The sequence below is a fragment of the Microtus pennsylvanicus genome, chromosome 5, assembly GCF_037038515.1.
Source record: "Microtus pennsylvanicus isolate mMicPen1 chromosome 5, mMicPen1.hap1, whole genome shotgun sequence".
NCBI lineage: Eukaryota > Metazoa > Chordata > Mammalia > Rodentia > Cricetidae > Microtus > Microtus pennsylvanicus.
The window spans coordinates 68,124,706-68,147,131 of record NC_134583.1 but is presented as its reverse complement, the minus strand read 5'-3'; the positions used below and the strand labels follow the sequence as shown (position 1 = coordinate 68,147,131).

The window sequence follows — 22,426 nt, the reverse complement described above, 5'->3', positions numbered from 1 at the left end:
CTATAAGAGTTCCAGGACAGCCAGAGATAGATAGTAAGACCCTGTTCCAAACAAAACAAAACAACAACAACAAAAAAAACAAGCCTGTGCTATAGCAAGACCATCTAAAAACAATAATAGAGGCAACACTCCACAGAAGATCATCAGGAGAAAGAACAGCACGGAATACATGAATGAAGCCAGGCTGCAGTGGCGCACGCCTTTAGTCCCAGTACTTGGGAGGCAGAGGCATGCAGATTTCTGTGAGTTCGAGGCCAGGCTGGTCAGCAAGAGCTAGTTCCAGGACAGGCTCCAAAGCTACAGAGAAATCCTGTCTTGAAAAGCCAAATAACCAAAACCAAGAACACATGAATGTATACAAACATTTTCAAAAGGGGAAACTGCTCATGAAGTGAATGGAAGGCTCACTGCTCCCTGGGTCTGTGAAAAGGTGTGGACAGTACGGCTCTTCTAGCTGGGGGAACCTAGCAAGAACTGGCGGAGAGGTCAGCTGTGCCAGCCAGCTCGCTACAGGGGCTGAGCCTCAAACCGGGCTTGTTTTGAGACAGAGTCTCAGTATGTAGTTCTTGCTGGCTTGGAACTCACTACGTAGGCCAGGTCAAAATCTGCCTGCCTCTGCCTCCCAAGAGCTGGGACTAACAATGCTCACCATCATCCCGGGTATAACCCAGGCCTTTGGACTCCAGGCCAGCACGTGGGACACTGCCCAGTTTTGGACTTCCATTTTCCTCCAGAGAGCTTTTGTTTCCTCAAACCCACTCTAAGAGGGCTCCCCACCACTTGCCCCAACACTTTCCCAGACTCACCAGCTCAGTTACAAGTGGCAACTTTCTGTTTATTGCTCAAAAATGAACTCAGAAGCAAAGAAAGGTGGAGAGAGAGAGTGGGCAAGGAGACACAGGGAAGGGATGGGACTTGGCCCACCCCTTCCTCCATCCTCACCCTCGAGGCCCAGCAGTGGCCGGACATCTGGGGGTAGGGAGCCTGCATGGCCATGGGGATGGTAGTACTAGGGGACAGTTCTTGAGTGGGGCCCTGGGCTGGAGAGGCCCCAGGAATTGCAAGGGGCTGAGTTCCCTTCCCTGGGTCCAGAAGTCAGTAGGATCAGGAGGACAGAAGGCCCCTTGTTTGGCAACTAATAAGAGGCGGCTTTGGGCGGCAGGATGCTGGTTTATTTACTGTAGGGTCTCCAGGGCCATCAAAGCCCCCTCATGGGACGGGAAGACTATTTACACAGCAGGGGGAGGGAGCCAGAGACCAGGTCCTATGTTCCTCACTGCCCAGAATGGCAAGAGAATGGGGCGGTCCTGGGTCCTGCAGACTTAAACTCGGGTTCAGATGGAGACTTCGTACTCCCGTGTATCCTGAAGACAGAAGAGCAGATAAACTGGAGTGAGTGGGAGGTGAAGAGGCACCCACAAGGAGGGGCAAGACATAATATCCGAGCTGAGACAGGTGGTACCAACCTGTAATTCCAGCTACTAGGGAGAAGGAAGCAAGAAGAGGACAATTCAAGGCAGGCCTGAGCTAAGCAGTTTCAGGTCAGACTGGATAATTTAAACACTTTCTCAGAAATCAGAGAGGATTGGAGAACTCGGCATGATGATACATGCATTTAGTCCCAGCACTTGGAGGTAGACTAGAGGCAGGGGGGCGGTGTCTGAACTTGAGGCCAGCCTGGTCTACATAGAGTTCCAGATTTGCCAGGGCTACATAGAGAGACCCTTGTCTCAGAATAAAAGAGGGTGAGACACTAGCGATGCCACCCAATGCCTAGAGCCTGCTGACGGCTCACAAGGCGCTAATCTCCAGTACCACACACACAGAAAGACCATGTTATTCTGAGACAGGGTGTCTCTGTATAGTTCTGGATGTCTTGGAACTCTCTGGGTAGATCAGGTTGGCTCCAAACTCAGAGATCGGCCTGCTTCTACCTCTAGATTAAAGTCGTTGAGCTACCATGTCCAGCAAGACCTTCATTCTTAATATGGGGAGCTGGAGAGATGGCTACTCTTTCAGAGGACCTAGGTTGGGTCCACAGCATTCACATGGTGGCTCACAACTGTCTGCAACTCCTGTTCCGTGGGGTCTGACGCCCTCTAGACTCTGAGGGCACTTCATGTACTTACTGTAGACAGGCAAGCATAAAACAATTTTATTTATTTATTTTTGATACAGGGTTTCTCTGTGTAGCTCTGACTGTCTTAGAATTCACTCTGTAGACCAGGCTGAACTCACAGAGACCCACCTGCCTCTGCCTCCCAAGTTCTGGGATTAAAGGTGTATGCCACCACTACTGGCTACAATTTAAAATTTTTTAGATTTTTTTCTTTTTTTCCTTTATTTATTAGGTTTTTTGAGACAAGATGTCTCCATATGTAGCTCTGGCAATCCTGGAACTCACTTTGTAGACCAGTAGACCAGGCTGGCCTCAAACTCAGAGAGCTCTCCCTGCCTCTGTCCAAGTGCTGGGATTAAAGGCATGCACCACCGCAGCCCAGCCAGAAAATGTTTTCTAGTAAAGATTCCAAGTCAGGCTTGGTGGTACACATTTTAATCTCAGCACTCAGGGCATAGAGGCAGGCAGATCTCTGAGTGTTTCAGGCCAGCCAGGGCTACATAGTAAACCCTGTCTCCTCCCCCCACCCAAAAGAGAGAGAACCCAGGGTTAAATTTAGCTAATAGATATGTTTGGTTTCTCCAATAGTACCGTACGATGACAGAAAGGCATTTCTGAAATGCCTGGAACAGGGGGAGGATCTGGAGACTGGGCCTAAGTGCCCACTGTGGATTTGAGCTGCATCCTGCAGACAGGCTCTGGTCCTCCACTTAGCTACAGACCTCACCATCCCCTATTGCCCCCACACAGCTTGCTTTGACCGTCATCATGACTTCTCTAGGCAACTGAGTCTGAAATTTTCCAAAGAGATCACGGAGACTTTGGGAGAAGATTATAAAGTCCTGGGGGGAGACAGAGAACTGTGGCTTTCCCAGCAGAGGGGAGGGACTTACCCCAGCTTCATACAGTGGGTTGCTAAAGTCTGACTCCACGGTGATGGGACTGTAGGAGTGGGAACCAGAGAAACCGAAAAGCGATTTTCCTTGCAGCCTGGGAAAGGGAGAGGACAGCGGGCTTATGGTGTGAGTCCACGAACTCCTTTCCCTGACTCCCAGGTATGACCCCTGCCCTGGCCAAAGGTCAGGGTCACAGGTAGGGTACTTACTTGGTGTAGTAGATGTAAACGCCAATGCCAAGGACAATGACCAAACCTAGGGGCAACAGGATGGCCAGAGCAAGGTTCCCACCCTCCAGCTGCCGTGATGGGTCTGTAGTCTGGGTCACTGGGGAGGGAGGAAGAGTAGCAAATGAGGGAAGGCTGGACCCACTCCTGGGCTCTCCCAGCCTCCTGCCCTGGGTCCTGAACCCTCTGGGGCCTGGCCTCCTGCCCCCAGCCTCGACCTTGCCCTCCCAACCTGGCCAGGCCTGGTCTCCACCTGCGCCCTCACTGACCTTCCAGTTTTCGGTTGTCCAGGAGCTCCTCATAGGCCACTGCAGGGAGAGGAGGGGGAGGGGGGACGGGGTCTGAGCCAGGGAGGGAAGGAGACTGGGGAGAGGGCCGAAGCCCGGTGCGGCTGGGCTGCACAGCCTGGGTCTCTACCCTCTGTTCGGTCTATACTTGTCTTTCCCTGTGTGTGTAGGGGCCATGGCGATTGGTGGGCCAGGGCCTGTCCTCCTCTTCCAAACCCACTCAAGGTTCAAGGTTCCTAGAGAGTCTATTTCTCACTGATAGCAGAACCGAGGCCTTTGTGGAGAGGCAAAGGGGCTTCTATACCAAGGCCCCCGCTACATCCCTCAGATCTCCCCGGCTTTTCCGGTCCTGGCTGTAAGAATGAGCCCACACATTAGGGTACTCGGCAGTCAGCCATTGGTCTTGAGCTTTCTACCCAACTCTTCTATCTCACGCCACTCCCCAGAAACCGATATGCCCCTTCTGCCCTGTTCGCCCAGGCACCTTTGCAGAGGGGGGGCTGGCTGGTCCACTGAGAGGGGTGACCGGGCACACAGGTGATGGTGACCTCGCCAATGAGCTCAAAGCCCTCGTAACAGAAGAAACGCAGAGACTCGCCGGCTTGGTAGTGATGCTTGTACAGTGTCTGGTAGCCGTTCTCGGGGACACCGGGGTTCAGGCACGGCTCGTACTTTACTGCAGGGAGTACCGAGCCACACAACTGCTTAGAAACTGGGCAGGGCCAGTCTGGGTTCCCCAGTCTTCCCTTCCTGGGGTGTCCCCCAAACTTACAGGCGCATTTGGGGACTCGATCGCTCCACTTGGGTGTTCCTGTGTCCCGGCTGTAGCAGGTGAGCACAGCTGCCCCTTCCAGGCTGTACCCTGGCAGACAGCGATACTGGACATGGGAGCCGACTGGGAAACCGGCATCTGAGGCCGTCCGGTGGCCATTGGTGATCTCGCCAGGGTCAGCACAAGTCATAACTGGTGATAGAAGGGAAAGTTAGGGGAAGCGAGGGTCTTAGGGCATTGCCTGGAAATGGGGCTGATAGAGGCCTGAGCTTCTAGCCATCTCCTCAGGACCATCCTGTCCTCCCCCCACCAATTCCTTAGTGTGAGTCAGAAGACTTCAGAGTCAATGGATTTGCCAAATTGGTGGTGCAATGCTCTAATTCCAGCACCCTGGGACTAAAGGAAGAAATGTGAACTCCAAACCTGCCTGACCTAAACAAGTTTCAGAACGGGATACCCTTGGCTACAAAATGAGATGGGGGGGGAGTGGGGTCAGTGTGTTTTATATATCTTCCCCTCCCTTTTTTTGTTTTTGTTTTTGTTTTTCGACACAGGGTTTCTCTGTGTAACAGTCCTAGCTGTTCTGGAACTAGCTCTTGTAGACCAGGCTGGCCTCGAACTCAGAGATTCACTTGCCTCTGCCTCCCAAGTGTATGTTTCATTTGAAAGCAGGACGAATGGGGCAAACTCAGACCCTTGTCATCGGGTTAATTCAAAGTATTTAACTGTTATATTAAAGCACACACACACTGAAACCCAGTGCTGGCCCTAGCATGGCAGACCACCGTTCTGAACGTCTGGCGTCCCCCACATGCGCACGGTGCCTAGCCCGCTGTACCCATATACACTGCCTGCACTTTCATTCCCAGTGCTGCTGGAGAATGGCGTAGTCACGGCCTCTGCGAGTGTGACTCTATGTGTGCTCCTGGATGTGCTTGTGGAGTCGGGTTAATGGTTAGTGTCTCCTACAGTTTTCCGAGCCTGGCACTCTCCTTCAGCTGAACTGGGGTTGCAAACATGTGTGCCTGGCTTTTATGTGGGTTTAGGGGATCGGGCTCAGGTCCTGATGCTTGTGTAGCATCTGAACTATCTCTCCAACTACATGGCCTTTGACTCCCATAAACCTGTGCTAAGCAGCCTGATAGATATTTAATCCTGATTATCCAGAGAGATCAATGTCACAGCCATCACTCTTGTGGCCCAGGGCTTGGCGCTTGGCCAGGCTGAAACCTGTCAAGATCATAGTAATGGAACAGTAGATAGATCCTGAGACTTGAGTCTCAACTCAGCATCAGACTCAGTGTAGCCTGGGCAACTTTCCAAGACCAGCCTTGGTTAGATAACCTGATAGCTCGGCTCACTCAGGTCCACTTAGGTCCACGGGTCTGTGAGTCCTCCCGGGGATGAGGTGCAGTGTCTGTCTGTGAGTCCTCCCGGGGATGAGGTACAGTGTCTGTCTGTGAGTCCTCCCGGGGATGAGGTGCAGTGTCTGTCTGTGAGTCCTCCCGGGGATGAGGTACAGTGTCTGTGAGTCCTCCCGGGGATGAGGTGCAGTGTCTGTCTGTGAGTCCTCCCGGGGATGAGGTGCAGTGTCTGTGAGTCCTCCCGGGGATGAGGTACAGTGTCTGTCTGTGAGTCCTCCCGGGGATGAGGTGCAGTGTCTGTCTGTGAGTCCTCCCGGGGATGAGGTGCAGTGTCTGTGAGTCCTCCCGGGGATGAGGTACAGTGTCTGTCTGTGAGTCCTCCCAGGGATGAGGTGCAGTGTCTGTCTGTGAGTCCTCCCGGGGATGAGGTACAGTGTCTGTCTGTGAGTCCTCCCGGGGATGAGGTACAGTGTCTGTCTGTGAGTCCTCCCGGGGATGAGGTACAGTGTCTGTCTGTGAGTCCTCCCGGGAACGAGGTACAGTGTCTGTCTGTGAGTCCTCCCGGGGATGAGGTACAGTGTCTGTCTGTGAGTCCTCCCGGGGATGAGGTACAGTGTCTGTCTGTGAGTCCTCCCGGGGATGAGGTACAGTGTCTGTCTGTGAGTCCTCCCGGGGATGAGGTGCAGTGTCTGTGAGTCCTCCCGGGGATGAGGTACAGTGTCTGTCTGTGAGTCCTCCCGGGGATGAGGTACAGTGTCTGTCTGTGAGTCCTCCCGGGGATGAGGTGCAGTATCTGTCTGTGAGTCCTCCCGGGGATGAGGTGCAGTGTCTGTCTGTGAGTCCTCCCGGGGATGAGGTACAGTGTCTGTGAGTCCTCCCGGGGATGAGGTACAGTGTCTGTCTGTGAGTCCTCCCGGGGATGAGGTAAAGTGTCTGTCTGTGAGTCCTCCCGGGAACGAGGTACAGTGTCTGCCTGTGAGTCCTCCCGGGGATGAGGTACAGTGTCTGTCTGTGAGTCCTCCCGGGGATGAGGTAAAGTGTCTGTCTGTGAGTCCTCCCGGGAACGAGGTACAGTGTCTGTCTGTGAGTCCTCCCGGGGATGAGGTACAGTGTCTGCCTGTGAGTCCTCCCGGGGATGAGGTGCAGTGTCTGTCTGTGAGTCCTCCCGGGGATGAGGTACAGTGTCTGTCTGTGAGTCCTCCCGGGGATGAGGTGCAGTGTCTGTCTGTGAGTCCTCCCGGGGATGAGGTGCAGTGTCTGTCTGTGAGTCCTCCCGGGGATGAGGTACAGTGTCTGTCTGTGAGTCCTCCCGGGGATGAGGTACAGTGTCTGTCTGTGAGTCCTCCCGGGGATGAGGTACAGTGTCTGTGAGTCCTCCCGGGGATGAGGTACAGTGTCTGTCTGTGAGTCCTCCTGGGGATGAGGTGCAGTGTCTGTCTGTGAGTCCTCCTGGGGATGAGGTGCAGTGTCTGTCTGTGAGTCCTCCCGGGAACGAGGTACAGTGTCTGTCTGTGAGTCCTCCTGGGGATGAGGTGCAGTGTCTGTGAGTCCTCCCGGGGATGAGGTACAGTGTCTGTGAGTCCTCCCGGTGATGAGGTGCAGTGTCTGTGAGTCCTCCCGGGGATGAGGTGCAGTGTCTGTCTGTGAGTCCTCCCGGGGATGAGGTACAGTGTCTGTGAGTCCTCCCGGGGATGAGGTACAGTGTCTGTGAGTCCTCCCGGGGATGAGGTGCAGTGTCTGTGAGTCCTCCCGGGGATGAGGTGCAGTGTCTGTGAGTCCTCCCGGGGATGAGGTACAGTGTCTGTGAGTCCTCCCGGGGATGAGGTGCAGTGTCTGTCTGTGAGTCCTCCCGGGGATGAGGTACAGTGTCTGTGAGTCCTCCCGGGGATGAGGTGCAGTGTCTGTGAGTCCTCCCGGGGATGAGGTGCCATGTCAACTACACAGTGTTCCTTGTTTCCAGTCCAAACCTGGCTTTCTGTAATTCCTCCCCACTCATCCCACCATCGTTTCCTTTTCCCGGGCCATTTGCAAGAACTACAGTGGTGGCGCACACCTTTAACAGACTATATATATAGTCTGTTTTACTTGTTTTTTTTACCAAGTAAGTATTTTGCTATGCCCCCAGTCCTTGGGCTTTTCAGACAGGGATAGCTTTAAACTCATAATTATTCCGCCTCAGCTTCCCAAGTGTGAGGATTACAAGTGTGTGCCACTATGCCTAGCCTTTTTAAAAGATAAATAAACAAAGCCTCCAAGCTCCTGCAAAGATCATTCCAAAATAATAGTAATAATGACATTCCTCTGAAGTAAATCTGTCTCATTCCTGGGTGAATGAAGCCATAATCTTGCTACAAAGCTGCTGCATGTGCATGCTCAGAGCCGTGACAACTATTGCCACGCTCCAGGCGCTGTGTGAAACGCTGCCTCTGCCCTGTACAGTCCTCTGCACCCACCTCATTCACAGGAGAGCTGAAGCTCAGAGATGTTAAGCACTCTACCCCAGGCTGTGCCTTGGTTACCACTGTGTAACAAGCCTAGCTGCTATGTATCTCTCTCCCTCCCATGTCTGAGACCCTTCAGGGTAGGAAAGAGGAAAAACTGGTCCTATAACCACAACCCAGCCAGGCTTCGACAACTGCATTAAAGCAGATCAAATCCATTGACAAGCCTTGGTTCTAACAGAGTGAGAGTTTGGGGGTGTCTAGAGGAGAGCTAAGAGTTGATGGGACAGAACCAGGGGCAATTTGGTGAACCCTGATAGGGGTGGAAGGAGCTTGGGCCATGATGAAAAGTAGATTGAGCACAGGATGAAAGCTGTCTGAACTAAAGGCAGGACACACATACGTGTGTGTGTGTGTGTGTGTGTGTGTGTGTGTGTGTGTGTGTGTAGCAATTTCAAGGCATTGAATGTGATGGGACCTAAAGGACAGGGGTTAGGACTAAAGACCCAGGCAGGATTCAGGGCGAAGGGATGGCATTCAGTAGGGACAGGGAGGAGCCAAGTCTGAGCGGAAGGACTGGCTTGGGGCGGGGCTCTACTCACTCTTTTGGCAGGCAGGTGGAGCAGCGCTCCAGGACAGATCCCATTGGCAAGTGAGGATGTCTGATCCCAGGAGTTCGTAGCCAGGCTCGCACTGGTAAGTGAGCACTGTGCCCCGGATAAGGTCCCCGTGGGATGCCGTCCTCCAACCCCACTCAGGAGGTGGCAGCTCGGGACACGTATCGTTCCTTGGGACTTCTGCAGTGAAGATGGAGTGCACTTCCAGTCTCCGAGGGCCTCCGCTGGTGGCCCCTTCCTGCCAGACCCCTGGCCATCCAGAGCCCTCGCCTTCCATACCTTTGAAATGTAATACGAAGCCCTGGCCTAGACCCGGATTTGGGGGTCCAGGGGGCGCCTGAAACTGCAGAGTGAGATCGGGTCCGGAGGAGAGGAGGCGGCGGCGCGGTTGAGGTCCCCGCAGCTGGGCCAGGACTCGAGCGCTGGGACCGTCCCCATCAAACAATGTCAGCATATCCCCTTCTCGAACATTCAAGCTGCAGTGAAGGGGGTCAGAGAATTAGGAGAACTACGACTAGCCCATCATCCGGTTCTGCCCAATCCCCAACTTGCTCTTAACCAGCCCGCCTCTGAATTCCTCTCTCTCAATGTTGACCAGTTTAGGGTTCCAGAGGTGAGTTGAGTTATTCTCCAATTCCTTTAAACCCGGGTCTCCCACCTCTGTCCTACACCCACTTGGTGTCTTCTTTCTGAACCCCAATGTTCCCACGGAGTTCCGTATGAACTCAGAAGAGCCAGTTGGGCTCTGAGTGCATTGTCTCACACACCTGATGGAGCCCAGCACCCATCGCCCCAAGCTATGCAGCCCTAACATACATTTCAACTTGGAGCAAGATGCGCTTCTCTTCCTGGACGTGCAGGCCCCACACGCAGTCCTGGCCAGGGCTATAGCTCTGGGGCCAGTCGGGAGAGAGGACCACACCAGCCGGCTCGGACAGCTCTCCTCCACACATGGCTAGGGAAGAGGTGTCAGGTTCAGGACCCACGCAGGCATGCGACCATTCGCCATAGTCCCCATGGGGCTCAGTGCTGTGCATGAGGCCACCTCAACAGGCTTTTTGCTGTGAAGATTTCTTGTCATATCTAGGTTTTACTACCACTGTTTTTCCAGCCCTGCCCTTAATTAACCCTGTCCACTTTCCAGCTTACTCGCCGAACCACAACTCAACCCAATCCAGTTCTAGCTCTAGAAGCCTTTTGGGTCTGAGCCTGAATTCATAATAAGCCCAGCAATTACTTCCCCAAGAAAGCAGCCTCTGAAGAGCGGAGCTTTGCCCAGGCTTTGGGCTTGGTTTTTGTTTCTTAACTGTTATTTTTCAATTTATCATTTATTTATTTATTTTATCGCTGTTTTGCCTGTAGGTTTGTCTGTGTGAGGGTGTTGGATCCTGTAGTCACAGACAGCTGTGAGCTGTCATGTGGGTGCTAGGAATTGAACCTGGGTTCTCTGGAAGAGCAGTCCGTGCTCTTAACCACTGATCCATCTCCCCAGACCACCTTTGGATTTATTAGGTCTTAATATTCACTCAAATATCCTTCACAATTGCCTTCCAGAGGTCCCAACTTCAGGGGCAGGCAGTCTGTAGGCTAAAGGACTCTGAAATGTAGAAGACTCACCTTTACAGGCTGGCTCTGTGTCATTCCAGTGGGGTTCTGTGGGATCCACACATTCGATCGCATTGGGGGGCCCTGGCGGCTCCAGAGCATATCCTGGGAGGCACGAGAAGGTGGCCAGTGCCCCAGGGCGGTACTCGGGGTCTGTGGTAGTCACGTTGCCATGTGCCAGGAAAGGGGCGAAGCAGCGATCCTCCTCAAAGGCTAGAGAGGAGTTGGTCATGAAAGGTAAGCATTAGGACAGGCTCAGGGACCTCATATTGGGCACTTGGGCTGAATTTGGGTGTTGGTCAGCCCTACATGAGCTTTTCTTGAGGTAGTGGTCTCACTATATAGCTTAGGCCGACCTTGACTTTGAAATCGTCCTGCCTCAGCCTTCCAAGTTGCTGGGCCCATGCACCTTTGCCAATAGTAATGACCACCATTCCACAGATCAGGACTAGTCAGACAAAAAGCCACCAGCCCAAGGTCACCAGGAGGCAACTACGGAGCCAGAGCTATAATCCTGAAGGGTTAGTTCTCATCCACAGACATCTGGCTTTGGAAACAGCAAGGGGCCTGCGGAGGGGTGTTTCTGGAGAACTGGCTTGCGTGGGTGTGTTCTAGCCTCAGAAATAACAGTTGGATTGCGATCATGCACACTGTCGCTAGAATCCCAAACTGCAGCTAGTGCAGAAGCTGCTCAACTATTCCTGAGGACCAAATTGGCACAAATGAACATCTCTGGAGCACTTTTTTCTGCCCATACGATTGTGTCTTATCTACAAAACCACCTACGATGTGGGGGGTGGGGGGGAGAACCTGAAGCTCACAGCATAGCAGTGCCCCCCCCCCTCGCCCCTGGGAGGTAGATTGGGATTCTCACCAAAGGCAGAGAGCTCTTAGCACTTCCAGACCCCATCAGGGGCTGGGGGTCTGCAGATTCACTGTTAAATTTCCTAACTTGATGAAGTATCATGTGTCAATCCTGCCCACCTATCGGGGCCCAGTGCCAATTCCACTTACTCGTAACCCATTCAAAACCATGCCCTTTTAATCTGTGAGCATTTCCTTCCCATTGCCCCTCCTTCTCTCTGTCTTCCCAAGATGTGGTTTCTCTATGTAGCCCTGGCTCTCCTGAAACTCACTCTGTAGACCAGGCTGGCCCTAAGCTCAGAGATCTGACTGTCTCTGCCTCCCAAGTGCGGGATTAATTAAAGACACACACCACCACTGCCCTCTGGTCCATTGCCTGCCTATTGCTATTGCTTTTATACATACTCAGCCACGCTGTTTCTCAAATGCATCATTGCCCGTTCCCCCGAGCTGTTCTCTACCTTCTTCTCTCTAGTCATCTGCTTAACCTCCGTCCTGGAAGGCCACACCCGATGCCTCTTCTCCCATCGTCACCGATTCTTTCTCAACCATCCAACACCATTCTTCTTCCTTCTGGTCACAACTTATTCTCTCTCTCTCTCTCTCTCTCTCTCTCTCTCTCTCTCTCTCTCTCTCTCTGAGACAGTGTTTCTCTGTAGCTTTGGAGCCTGTCCTGGAACTCACTCTGTAGATCAGGCTGGCCTCAAACTCACAGAGATCTGCCTGTCTCTGCTTCCAGAGTGCTGGGATTAAAGGTGTGAGCCACCACCACCCGGCAACTGCTCTCCTATTTTTATTAGTGCCTTCCCTACTTCTAGTACACGAGGCTTAATTGGAACCAAGCAGAGATAGCCATGCCATTCAGATCTGCCATAGTATTCCCTGACTTAGTTGAACTTAATCAAGTCGATAAGAACCTTTTCTGGAATTGTTGCCAAAGCTCTCCTGAGCATTTCCTCTTTCTGATGGCGTTAATAGTCTGTAAGTCTGTAGTCAGATTCACCACACTGGGAAAGCCTGCATGGGAATGAATTCACTGAACAGTAAGGAACTGAGAGACAGGTAATTGTCAGCCTGGCTGTATGCTCGATCCAGCCATATCTGAAACTTAATCAGAGGAGACTACTTGGAATGAGCCGGTGTCCCTGTGAAGGGATCCCTGTCAGGTGTCGGGAACCAAACACAGAGGCGATCATGGAGGGAGGATGTGCTGACTATTCCTAGTGGGTCCTAGTGGGAGGGGGAGGGAAAGGTGTGGGGGTTGAGCAGGGCCAGGAAATGAGACCTTTACCTTCATATCGGAGGCTGAGCAGCAGGGGATTGGCTGGTGTCTCTGAAAGCAGTTCTACGTAGAGGGACTGGGCATCACTGATGAGACCACGCTCAGGGACATCATCCATGTCAGAGTCATAAATCACGGGGGACAGGGGACTTCCCCCCGAGCGCACCATCAGCCTGGGATGAACAGAAGGACGGTAGATGCTTTTCTGCCCTGGAAGCCGCCATCCTGCCTGCCCTCCCGGCCACCTTTAAGCTGTTGTTATGTTAGCATATGCTGACCCACGCCATGCACTCTGCTAAGACCCAGCACATTTTATCTTGTTTGGTCCTTACAAGGACTGAGCAGACGCCATTGTCACCCCTCCATTTATAGATGAGCTCCAGAGACACAGAAAGACTTGGTGCTCAGCCTGACAGCACACTCTGAAGAGCAGAGAAGACTGAGGAAAATGATAGCACACACTTTTATAGCACTTATCATGCCCTAGGAAGCACTTCAATTATTTTACATATCTTAATGCGTTTATTAATTAAGCCTTTGGAAGGGGGCTCTTATCTCCACTCTACCAATGAGAGAGAACTGAGGTACAGTGAGGTGCCCTGGCCCATCTAAAGCTGGAGTTGACACAAGGGTCCATCCAGTGTCACCTGACTCTCTGCTGTCCCAGCTTTCCCAAGGCAGGGACCTCCAGCCCAAAGCCCAGATCCTCACCGGTCATTGTCCTCATCCAGAGAGACTCTCTCAAAATGCAGGTGTAGCCGGCGTCCCTCAGCTGCTTCAATGACCCAGCGGCAGGTAAGGTTGGGCCCTGCGGCTCCCCCAGGCTCAGGGGATACAATGCGACCCAGTGTGGCATTGTGGATGGTGCCCCCACAAGATGCTGTGGGCAGAGAAGGAGTAGGAAAGTTTCAGTCCTCTTCTCAGGCTCAGTGCTAGCGCCTGAGGCCTACTGGCCAGGGATGGCCTTTGTCCCGTGTATTCAGCAGAGGGACAGGACCTTCTCCAACTACTGTCTAACCTGAAATAGAACCCTATGCGTGGAAATCCTGATCAAATGAAGCCTCCCAAAAGGTGGGCACTTTGAGACAGGGAGCCTCCAAACTGAAACTCTCAGACGAGAAGTTAGGAATCCCCAGATGGAGTGCACTTTATCCCTGGTGGAGGCAGCAGGATGAAGACTTAAGGACCAAGATCTGCCAACCAGGGACCCAAACACGATCCACTGGAGTGGAATCTCCAACGGCAGGGCATCGAGAGTGGTAACAGGATGGCAAGCGCCAACTGGGCATTCCAAGATGAAGCCCAGAAAAGACTGGAGATTCCCTAAGGATGGAGAACCTCGTGGTGGAGCACTCTGGGGAAGACACCGTGATGGGACTTTGCAGCTAGAAACTTCTTCAGTATGGCTTTTCCTCAGAGATGGAGACTCCCCAGCTCAGTCCCCCTCCCCCAGGACAGAAGTGTGCACAAGACTCACCTATGCAGCTCGGGGGTTCACCAGTCCAGGCTGGCCGTGTACCATTGAGGCAGATAAGCGTCTCCTCACCCTGCAGCTGGTATCCCGAGTCACAGTGGAAGGTGGCAGTGCCCCCAGGATGCAGATCCGTCACACTCACATCCCCGTGGGCTGGCCGGGGTGGGAAGCCACAGCTCAGAAGGTACGCTGCAGGGGTCAAGGAAGAGGAAGAGGGGCTGCGGTCTCACAGCCATTCCCTGGTGCTCTGCAAACGCTCCCCTGCTCCCAGGGGGCAAACAGGCTCATTGCTGGGGTGCACGCTGGGGAAAACAAACTCCTGACACTGGCTCCCTGCCTCAGGGACATCAACAGTGCTCACTCTGGTCTTTGTGATTTGCCCCCTTTGGTCCTTCTTTTTAATAGGTAAACATTATTTTAGAAACCAGTCTTACTGGCTGTTTGACCTCAAGCAAATCAGCAGACCACCCTGAAACGCTATCAGCACTAATAATAAACGGCATCTGAGAGATGGTTCAAGTCCTGAGTCAAGTTACACAGTTTTAGAGGTAGGCAGAGAGGGCATGACCCACTTTCTTTCTTGTTTGCTTGTTTGTTTTCCGAGACAGGGTTTCTCTGTGTAACTTTGGAGCCTGTCCTGAAACTCACTCTGTCGACCAGGCTGGCCTCGAACTCCAGAGATCCACCTGCCTCTGCCTCCTGAGTGCTGGGATTAAAGGCATGCACCACGATGGCCCAGCCATGACCCTCTTTCTAGGAGAGGATGCTGAGCTGCGTCCCCTCCCCCCCCCCGATGCTTATGTTCTGCGCTGTTTTCTTTCACAAACCTTCTTGTATGGAGGTGCAGCCAGTTTTCAGTCAGGCCAGCCCCTGACTGAGCCCGCTGATGGAGCAGTGACTCTGTCTCCTTGAGAAGCTGATGTATCTCTTGCGCTGAGAACTGTGGAACTTCTTTTTCTGCACCTACTTCCTGTACCTCAAGTTAGGACAACAATGACCTGCCCGTCCACACGCAGGTCACTCCGCCCTCTCATAATCTCTCCCTGGTGTCGTATCCCCTCTACACATCCTTCACAGATATATTGCTTGCTTCTCTCTCAAAGCCTCTTGAGGTTATTTTTGGGGGCTGGGTGGGGTTGGTTTGGTTTTGAAACAAGGTCTTGTTGTGTAGCCCAGGTTAACTTCAGTTTCTCAGTCCTGCTATCTCTGCCTTCACAAACCTGTACCACCATGCAAGGCCGTGCCTTGGAGGTGCAATCCGGCTCTACTCAGCAGAAGGCTTTGGCTTCCCTGACTGTGAAGCCTTCAGTGATTCTGTCAAGAGACCTATCCCTTCCATATTTCAAAAGTCTTCAAGCATTTATCTGGCTGGGCTGTGGGGCAGACAGGAGTAAAACAAAACACAGAACAAACCCATACCTTGCCTTTCCATGGACCCTAGACTGCTAAGAAGAGCACATATAAAACATCCATCCAAAACCCAGAAGTTCGGTAAATGCCAGCCCTCTGTGGCCAACAGAGCCAACTCCGAATGCTCTACCTTGATATTCTAGTCCCTTCCCCTGCCAGGTCAAGCCCAGTCCTTAAGACAGTGCTCAGCTCCTGAGCCCGAATCTCCTACAGGATGGCCGGTCTTACTATGGCACACAGTCTGCCCCCTTTCCTTCTGGTGACGCTAGAGAAATGTTCCACCATGAACTATACCCCCAGCCCTTGGGATTTTTGTTTTGTTTTTGAGAGAGGGACTGACTATGTAGCCCTGGCTAACCTGGAACTCTTGACATAGACCAGGCTGATCTTGAACTCACAGAGACCCATCTGCCTCCGCCTCCTGAGTGCAGGGATTACAGGCGTGCACCACCAACACCTAGCTACCCTTTGATTTTTTTTTTTTGAGACAAGATCTCACTATGTAGTCTAGGCTAGCTTTGAACTCTTGTACCTCCTACCTCAGCATTCAGAGCGCTAGACTTACATGTATGTACCACCACAGACAGACACTACCTCCATATCTTTTGCTCACACTTTTGCTTCTACATGCAAGGAATTTTGGCCTCTTTTTGATCTTTCAAAGAGTAATTTGAGTACCACGTCTTCTGGGAAGCCTTCATGACTTTCCCTGCTCCCATAAGGTCTTGCCTGTGTTCAAGTCTACATATGTAATTTTCTCTTCTTTTTTTTTTTTTTTTTTTTTTTGAGACAGGGTTTCTCCTGAGTTTTGGAGACTGTCCTGGAACTAGCTCTTATAGACCAGGTTGGCTCCAAACTCAAAGAGATCCGCTTGCCTCTGCCTCCTGTGTGCTGGAATTAAAGGCATGCACCATCACAGCCCGGAGATATGTATTTTCTTATCATGTTACCTATTTTCTGTTATCACTATGAGACGGAAGCAATGCCTGAGCAAGTTGATCTCACACGGGAAGGGGTGTCTCCCACCAATAATAATAATTCATATCAGTAAGGATTGGCCTGAAATCTAAACAAAAACTTTAAATGCAGGGTTGGGGGTGTAACTCATTTGGTAACACCTAGCTCTGAATTAACAAGGCCTATAACCCCAGCCCTGGGGAGGTAAAGGTAGGAGAATCAAAAGTTTGAGGCTATCCTTGGCTACATAGTGAGTTCCAGGCCAGCCTAACTTACCCACGACTCAGTCTCAAAACAAACAAAACAAAACGTGCAAAGGATCCCCCACCCAAGGATCCCCCACCCAAGGGTCCCCCACCCAAGGGTACTCACCCAGTCGTCCCCACCCTCCTTTTAGGAAGGAGCGTAGGGCAGGGACTTGGGCAGCTGATTTCTGACTCTGCCAGCTGTCTCAGAAAGCCCTGTGACCTCAAATCTTTTCCCTCCCCTGAGAGATGGAGCTGACTTGGTCCTCTCTGGGTTACTGTGAGCAGCAGTGGTTGGGGGAGGACTTTGCACACTGGCAAGCTTGCTGGGCTGTGCTCTAACTAACGTGAAGCCACAGTTAGAGCAGACTGAGAAAGGCTTAAGTAGTGCCTCGGTCTTAAAGATGCCTGCAGGAGCCGCAAATAAGGGAAGACCAGGGCAGGTAATGAAGTCCCTTTACGCAATAGCCCTGCTCCCCTCCATGTTCCACTTAGCCCGAGAGTCCTAGTTTTGATGCCCTAGGGAAATGGCTGCTTAAAGGAGCCAGTGAGTAGCTGGTTTTCCCCATCTGATGTCTAGTCCTTGACTCCCAAGGCAGACGTGGCTTTGCCTCCAACAACCAGGTCCCTGGCACCAAGTACAAACATCAGCTCACTGGTCTCTCCGATAGGCCTGACGGTGGGAGCTTCTGCCTGGCACAATTTACCCTCAGAGCCTGAGGAAGGGGTATATACTGCAACCAGGATAATACACACAAGGAATCTGGGAAGGAGGAAGAAGTACATGAAACCAAGTGGCAGGGGCTCCTGTCTCTGAAGAGCACACAGAGGGACCTTGGAGAAGACAGCCACGTCTGGAACGGGGACATTGGCTGAGTCCCTTAGGTCATGCTCATATATGTGTGCTAGAATGTGCATGTGCACTGTGAGAGGGTTCCCACACACGCGTACACAGGATAGCATAGGTACATGTATAGCTTGTCTGTGTCTGGGTGCATGAAACACCCTCCCCACTTCCTGCTCTAGAAATCGGGAGTTGCCAAAATTACAAACCTAAGAGTGTCCATTTTCTGCTGGTGCTGTTTCAACTGTCCACCTCTCCTCTGCAGAGGACACCCTGCCTGTCTCCCTTCACTGCCATCTCTGCTTTGACTGTGGTGGCACTGGCTGACATCTCTGAGAGCTGACTGTGTTCCAGACACTGTTTTAAATGCTCCACAGGTACTAACTCATTTGCTCTTCCTACTAACCCTTCATAATAAGTATTACAGCTTCTGGTTTTCAGATGGAGCCTCGAGGCACAGAAAGGTAAAGAAACTAGCCCAGGCCACACAGTGCAGACAATTCTACCTTCCATGCTGAAGTGCTTCACCCTTCAAAGGGTCACATTTCTCTCCTCTCTGGGACTCAGAATGTGCATCTCCGTCCATTAGACAGTTGCTTCTTTTTCTTCCTTCCTCCCACCCTTCCCCTGACCAGCTCACCCTGGAGGTCTCCTCTTAGTCATCACCTCCCCCAAGAAGCCATTCCTACATTCCCCAGAAAAAGCTCGGTCCCTTTTGATACCTGCTCCTCTTGCCTGAGTTTCCTCACAATCCTTATCTCTGACACAACCATTCTGATTATTTATGTTTCTACCCAGATCCTCAGCTCCTTAAAAATAGACTTTTATTCATTCTGCTCCCCAAGGCTAAAGCAGAGCCTGGTATGAAGTAGGCACTCAGTAAAAAGTCATTGAACCAAATAAATAAATTGCTACTTGGATCCATGACTGTGTGAGAAAACAGACATGCATGCCTTTTGAGGGTCCCGCCCACATAGGGTCCCGAGCAGGAGGAAGATGCTCTCAGTCCCCTGAGTTAGAAGGGCCCTGGAGATGCCTTCTCTACCCTGTGTGGCTCTTGTCCCTCTAGTGGCACTTCAGACTCCTCACCCTGATAGTGAATCCTGAAGCCATTGCCCCTTGGGACCCGGGGACTCTGGAAATGCAGAAGCAGCCGGTTTGTTGGGCTCCGAAGGACCTGTCCTTCTCCCAGCATGGAGGAATTAGCCAAGAGTCTGGGGGCCAGGCCTGGGGATCCCCCACCGGCCAGCACCAGGAGCTCCTCCTCTTGAGACAGGTTGAGTGTCTGCACCTAAAGAAGCCAGATACAGGTAGGCCAGGGCAAATTATCAGGGGAAGGGTTCGCATGACAGCCTAAGCCCCCATCCTCTGGGAAAACCACCCATGTTGCAGAACTCTAGAAAAGTCTTCGAGATAATCTGACTCCGAAAACAGCTTCACACTCCCCAGGCCAGACTTAGGCACACTTAGTGGGCAGACACCAAAGAAAATTACCTGAATCTCAATGCCATAGCCAGGGTAGACATGGATGCTATAGGTGCAGTCTAGGGGTTCCATAGAGCGGCTGGCACTGCTCCCCAAGTCCGGAGACTCCACGAACCCTTCCCCCTCAGAGATGTTGTTATTGCACAGAACTAGAGAGAGAGAAGTGACTTGGACTGAGAAGTCCTGCGTACTTGCCCTCCTGGGGGGAGGGGGGCAAGTGGTCGCCTGAATCCCCCAGCACCCTCTCCATCCTTACCCAGTGCTCGCTTGCTACCCCCTCCCTGAGACTTTCCTTCCCCCACTACAGTACAGACAGATGGAAGCCCATGAGCCCATGGACATTAATACTGGTCTTTTGTCACTACTAACCATAAGCCCTTTCCTACCGGTACCTAAAGCTCCTTCTCCCACACAATTCCCCCATCCATCCCCACATGGGGGCTTCCATGCCCTTTCCATCGCCTCACCTGGGCTAGTGACAGTAGTGGTGACAGTTGTTGTGGTGATGATGGTGGTGGTGGTTTCCTCCTCTCCTCCCTCGGGCCTGAGGGGTGGGACTGGGGAGGCGGAGCCGGGCGGGGGCGGGGCTGTAGTTCCAGGGGGCGGGGTCAGCAGTTCTGGCGCGGTGGGGCCTGCCCCCCTGACCCCCTTAGGGGTGACAGCTGTCGTCAGAGGCCCTGTCCCTGGCTCAGTGGCACGTGGCAGGGAGGGCGCTGCAAGAGTCTGGCCGGCTGGAGGGGTGGCTAGTGTGGGGTCTGGGTCAGATCCTGAGATAGTTTGAGGGTAGTCAGAGCACAGGAGCAGCAAATTGGCCCATGGGGGTGGGGAAATGGCTTAGAATAAAATGGGAACCCCAAAGCCTCCCCATAAGGTAAAGGCCCCCATTTATTTCTTACCCACTCAGGCTCCCCACATTCTCTCAAGATTTTGCAAAGCTCCCTTTCTTTTTCCACCACAGCCTCGACAGCCCCCTTGAGCATCTCCCCACCCCCAGATCTGGCTCTCTCCTGCCTACCCCTTCCTCTCATCTCCGTCTTGTTCTCTCTGGAGCCTTCTTCTGCTTAGTATTCTTATTGCTTTCTGCTTTTATGAGCGATCCTCAATCAACTGCTGGTTGTACATTGCTCTTTTTCTCCCCATTTTTGTGACTCTGGCTCTCTGAACTCACATATCTCTACACATACATGACCTTCTCTTGACTGTCCATTATTCTGTCCCTGTCTCTGGTTCTATCTAGGGACAGTTTTGACTCTTTCTTCTCTTGCCTGCCCCTGAATTTCATTGGCTTCCTAGGGGGTCTTTCTCTCTCTGAACTCTCTACCTGACTTTCCTCTGCCAGGCACCCCATCTGCCGGAGGCATCATCGTCTCTCCTTCTACTTTTATGCCACTTTGGGGGCCTCACCCGGCAAGAGGCCAATCTCTGGGCCCTTCTGCAGCAAAGCTCCATGGAGCAGGTCAGCCAGGTCCTCAGAGGCCACAGTGGGAGTCTCACTTCCAGGTTCTGGGATCATCTCATCCTCCTTCAGGGGCAGACCTAGGAGGTGAAGTCTTATGAGCCTCTCTCTCCATTCCCCTACATCCCCCTTCCTCGGTAGAGATATTTCCCAGAGCACTTCTTAGTGGACACTCAGAGGGTCTTAGACTGGGCTGAGAGCCAAGATCAGAAGAGAAGCTCCAATCTGCCCTCTCCCTCATGCAGCCCCTGCTCCCAGTCTCTGGGTCTTCAGTAGGAGCCTTAGTTACTACTAACCCTGGACAGCTCTAGCGGAATGTGGGAACCCTGCCTTTGGGACTGCTTCTATTCTCCCCGGTGAAGCCTTCCCCAATCCCAGAACTCAGAGGAGAGTCTGATAGCACCTCCCAGACCTTCCCTCCGCAGTGGCAGCTTTCTCTCTGGGTTTCTGCCTCTGCAGACTCCCCCCCCCCCCGTCTCTGTTGCCTTCTCTAGAGTCGGGTTGGGGATCACAGTGCAGTCAGGGATTGAATATCCCTGCTTGTGTTCATCTTTGTCCATATGTCCAAGAACATTTGTGTGTGCATCGCCTGGCATCTCTCCCAGCACCTCCATCTCCCACCCAGGTACCCTGGCTGCTTCTACCGCCTCCGCAGACATCCACCCAACTTCCCCTAGCTCTTCTTCCTGGATTTAACCCCTAAGATACAACTAAAAGCTCTCCTTATTCATTCCCCCATCTCCATTAATTAATATTAGGAGTTCAAGGGCTCCATGTACCAGTCAGAAAGCCTTGGCTTGCCCCTTCCCAGTCAACTGTGCCCCTCCCCTCCCCCACAAGATCAGAAGACTCAATATGTTCAGAGAAAGGTGGAGGACCCCTCAGGGCCTTCCCAGGGCCCACCCCCACATGTCCTTACCCTCAATCCAGGCACAGCTCAGCAGAATTAGGAACAGCAGCTGGGAAGGCGGTGGGTGCTGGGCCTTGGGAGTCCCCATGGCGACTCACCCTAATCTCTTTCCTCTGTAGCTCTTCTGAATAATCTAGTTGTCACTTTCCTTCCGCGTCCTTTCCCTTCAATTTTGTTTTCCTGCTAAGGGTTAGCAAAGGAAGACGATTTTTCTCCCTTTGGGATGGAGGAGCAGAATTGGCCTAGGGGTTGCCTGGAGTCCGCCCCCTTTAGCTCAATCTTTATCCTTGGCTCTCCGATCTATGGCAAAGGGGGGCGCGGCTCCCGCTGCGGGGGGTGGGGCCGAGAGGGCCGAAGGTTATCCCCTTGTTCGGGCGCTTGGGTCCATCGGGATGGATAGCTAGCCAGCTGGGGGAAGTGGGAAGGGAAAGGCAGCTTCCGGAGGCCCAGGGTGGGCTTGAGGATCCAGAGGGTCCTTACGGGGTTCTAACGGGGCTTGTCGGGGAGAGGAAGAGGGAAGGGGTTGCGGAACCAGGGATGCCAAAGCTCGGCCACTGGAGCTGCGGGAGGGAGAAGCTGAGAAAGGTGTCAAGCCCACGTCAGATCCTGGGGACGGGCGAAGGGAGGGGCCTGGGATTTATTCGCCGAAGAGGGAGGAGGAGGAAGTGCAGATGGAGGAAGGAAGGATCCCGAGCCAGGACCGTAATCTGCACTCCGAGGCCCCTAGGGGAGCAAAAGGAAACTCTGGTCCCAGTAGTAATTAGGTTCTCTCCCGGCGCCATTCCAGCACATCTGGAATCTGCACCTGGTCTTCCCAGGGAGCCGAGGGGGGGCAGCAGCTTGGTTCGCGCCTTCCTGGCCTGTCCAGTATGTCCTCTGTTCACACCCGGACCTCCCCGAGGGCCTTCACTGTGTCCTTTATAGAAACTCAGGTGGGATGGGCTCGCCCCTCCTCCAGGGAAAAGAGGAGGATCCACGTTGTAAGGAGTCTGAGGGGTACGGATTGAGGGCCCTCCTCCTGCACACGACTTGACAGCGGCCTGTGGCCCGGCGCCTGCCACTCGCGATCTCCCGGCTCTGCCTCGCAGCGAGCGGGCGCCCTTTCAGCACCACGGCGCGCGCGGACAGCTCCTCGGCCCCGCCTGCGCGGGCGAGCCTCGAGGCCGGTGAT

At 53.0% G+C, this 22,426-nt stretch overlaps 1 protein-coding gene across 4 annotated transcripts; it reads right to left on the bottom strand.

The window, feature by feature from the left end:
* Positions 1 to 810: 810 nt before the first annotated feature.
* On the bottom strand, positions 811 to 22,376 carry Sez6l2 (seizure related 6 homolog like 2). Of its 4 annotated transcripts, none has more exons than XM_075972291.1 (18): positions 21,265 to 22,376; positions 20,294 to 20,425; positions 19,357 to 19,656; positions 18,899 to 19,038; positions 18,494 to 18,695; positions 13,952 to 14,137; positions 13,186 to 13,354; positions 12,484 to 12,647; positions 10,341 to 10,541; positions 9,540 to 9,678; positions 9,003 to 9,199; positions 8,709 to 8,903; positions 4,302 to 4,493; positions 4,014 to 4,205; positions 3,512 to 3,550; positions 3,225 to 3,342; positions 3,013 to 3,109; positions 811 to 1,364 (listed from the first exon to the last, which is right to left on the bottom strand). In XM_075972291.1, exons 1-18 carry the CDS (start codon positions 21,341 to 21,343, stop codon positions 1,335 to 1,337), a joined length of 2,772 nt encoding a protein of 923 aa, XP_075828406.1. In that variant the 5' UTR covers positions 21,344 to 22,376; the 3' UTR covers positions 811 to 1,334. The 4 variants fall into 4 exon arrangements, with proteins under 4 accessions (XP_075828406.1, XP_075828408.1, XP_075828407.1 ...); XM_075972293.1 differs by having other exon boundaries at positions 19,357 to 19,476; positions 21,265 to 21,978; XM_075972292.1 differs by lacking the exon at positions 3,512 to 3,550.
* Positions 22,377 to 22,426: the final 50 nt, after the last annotated feature.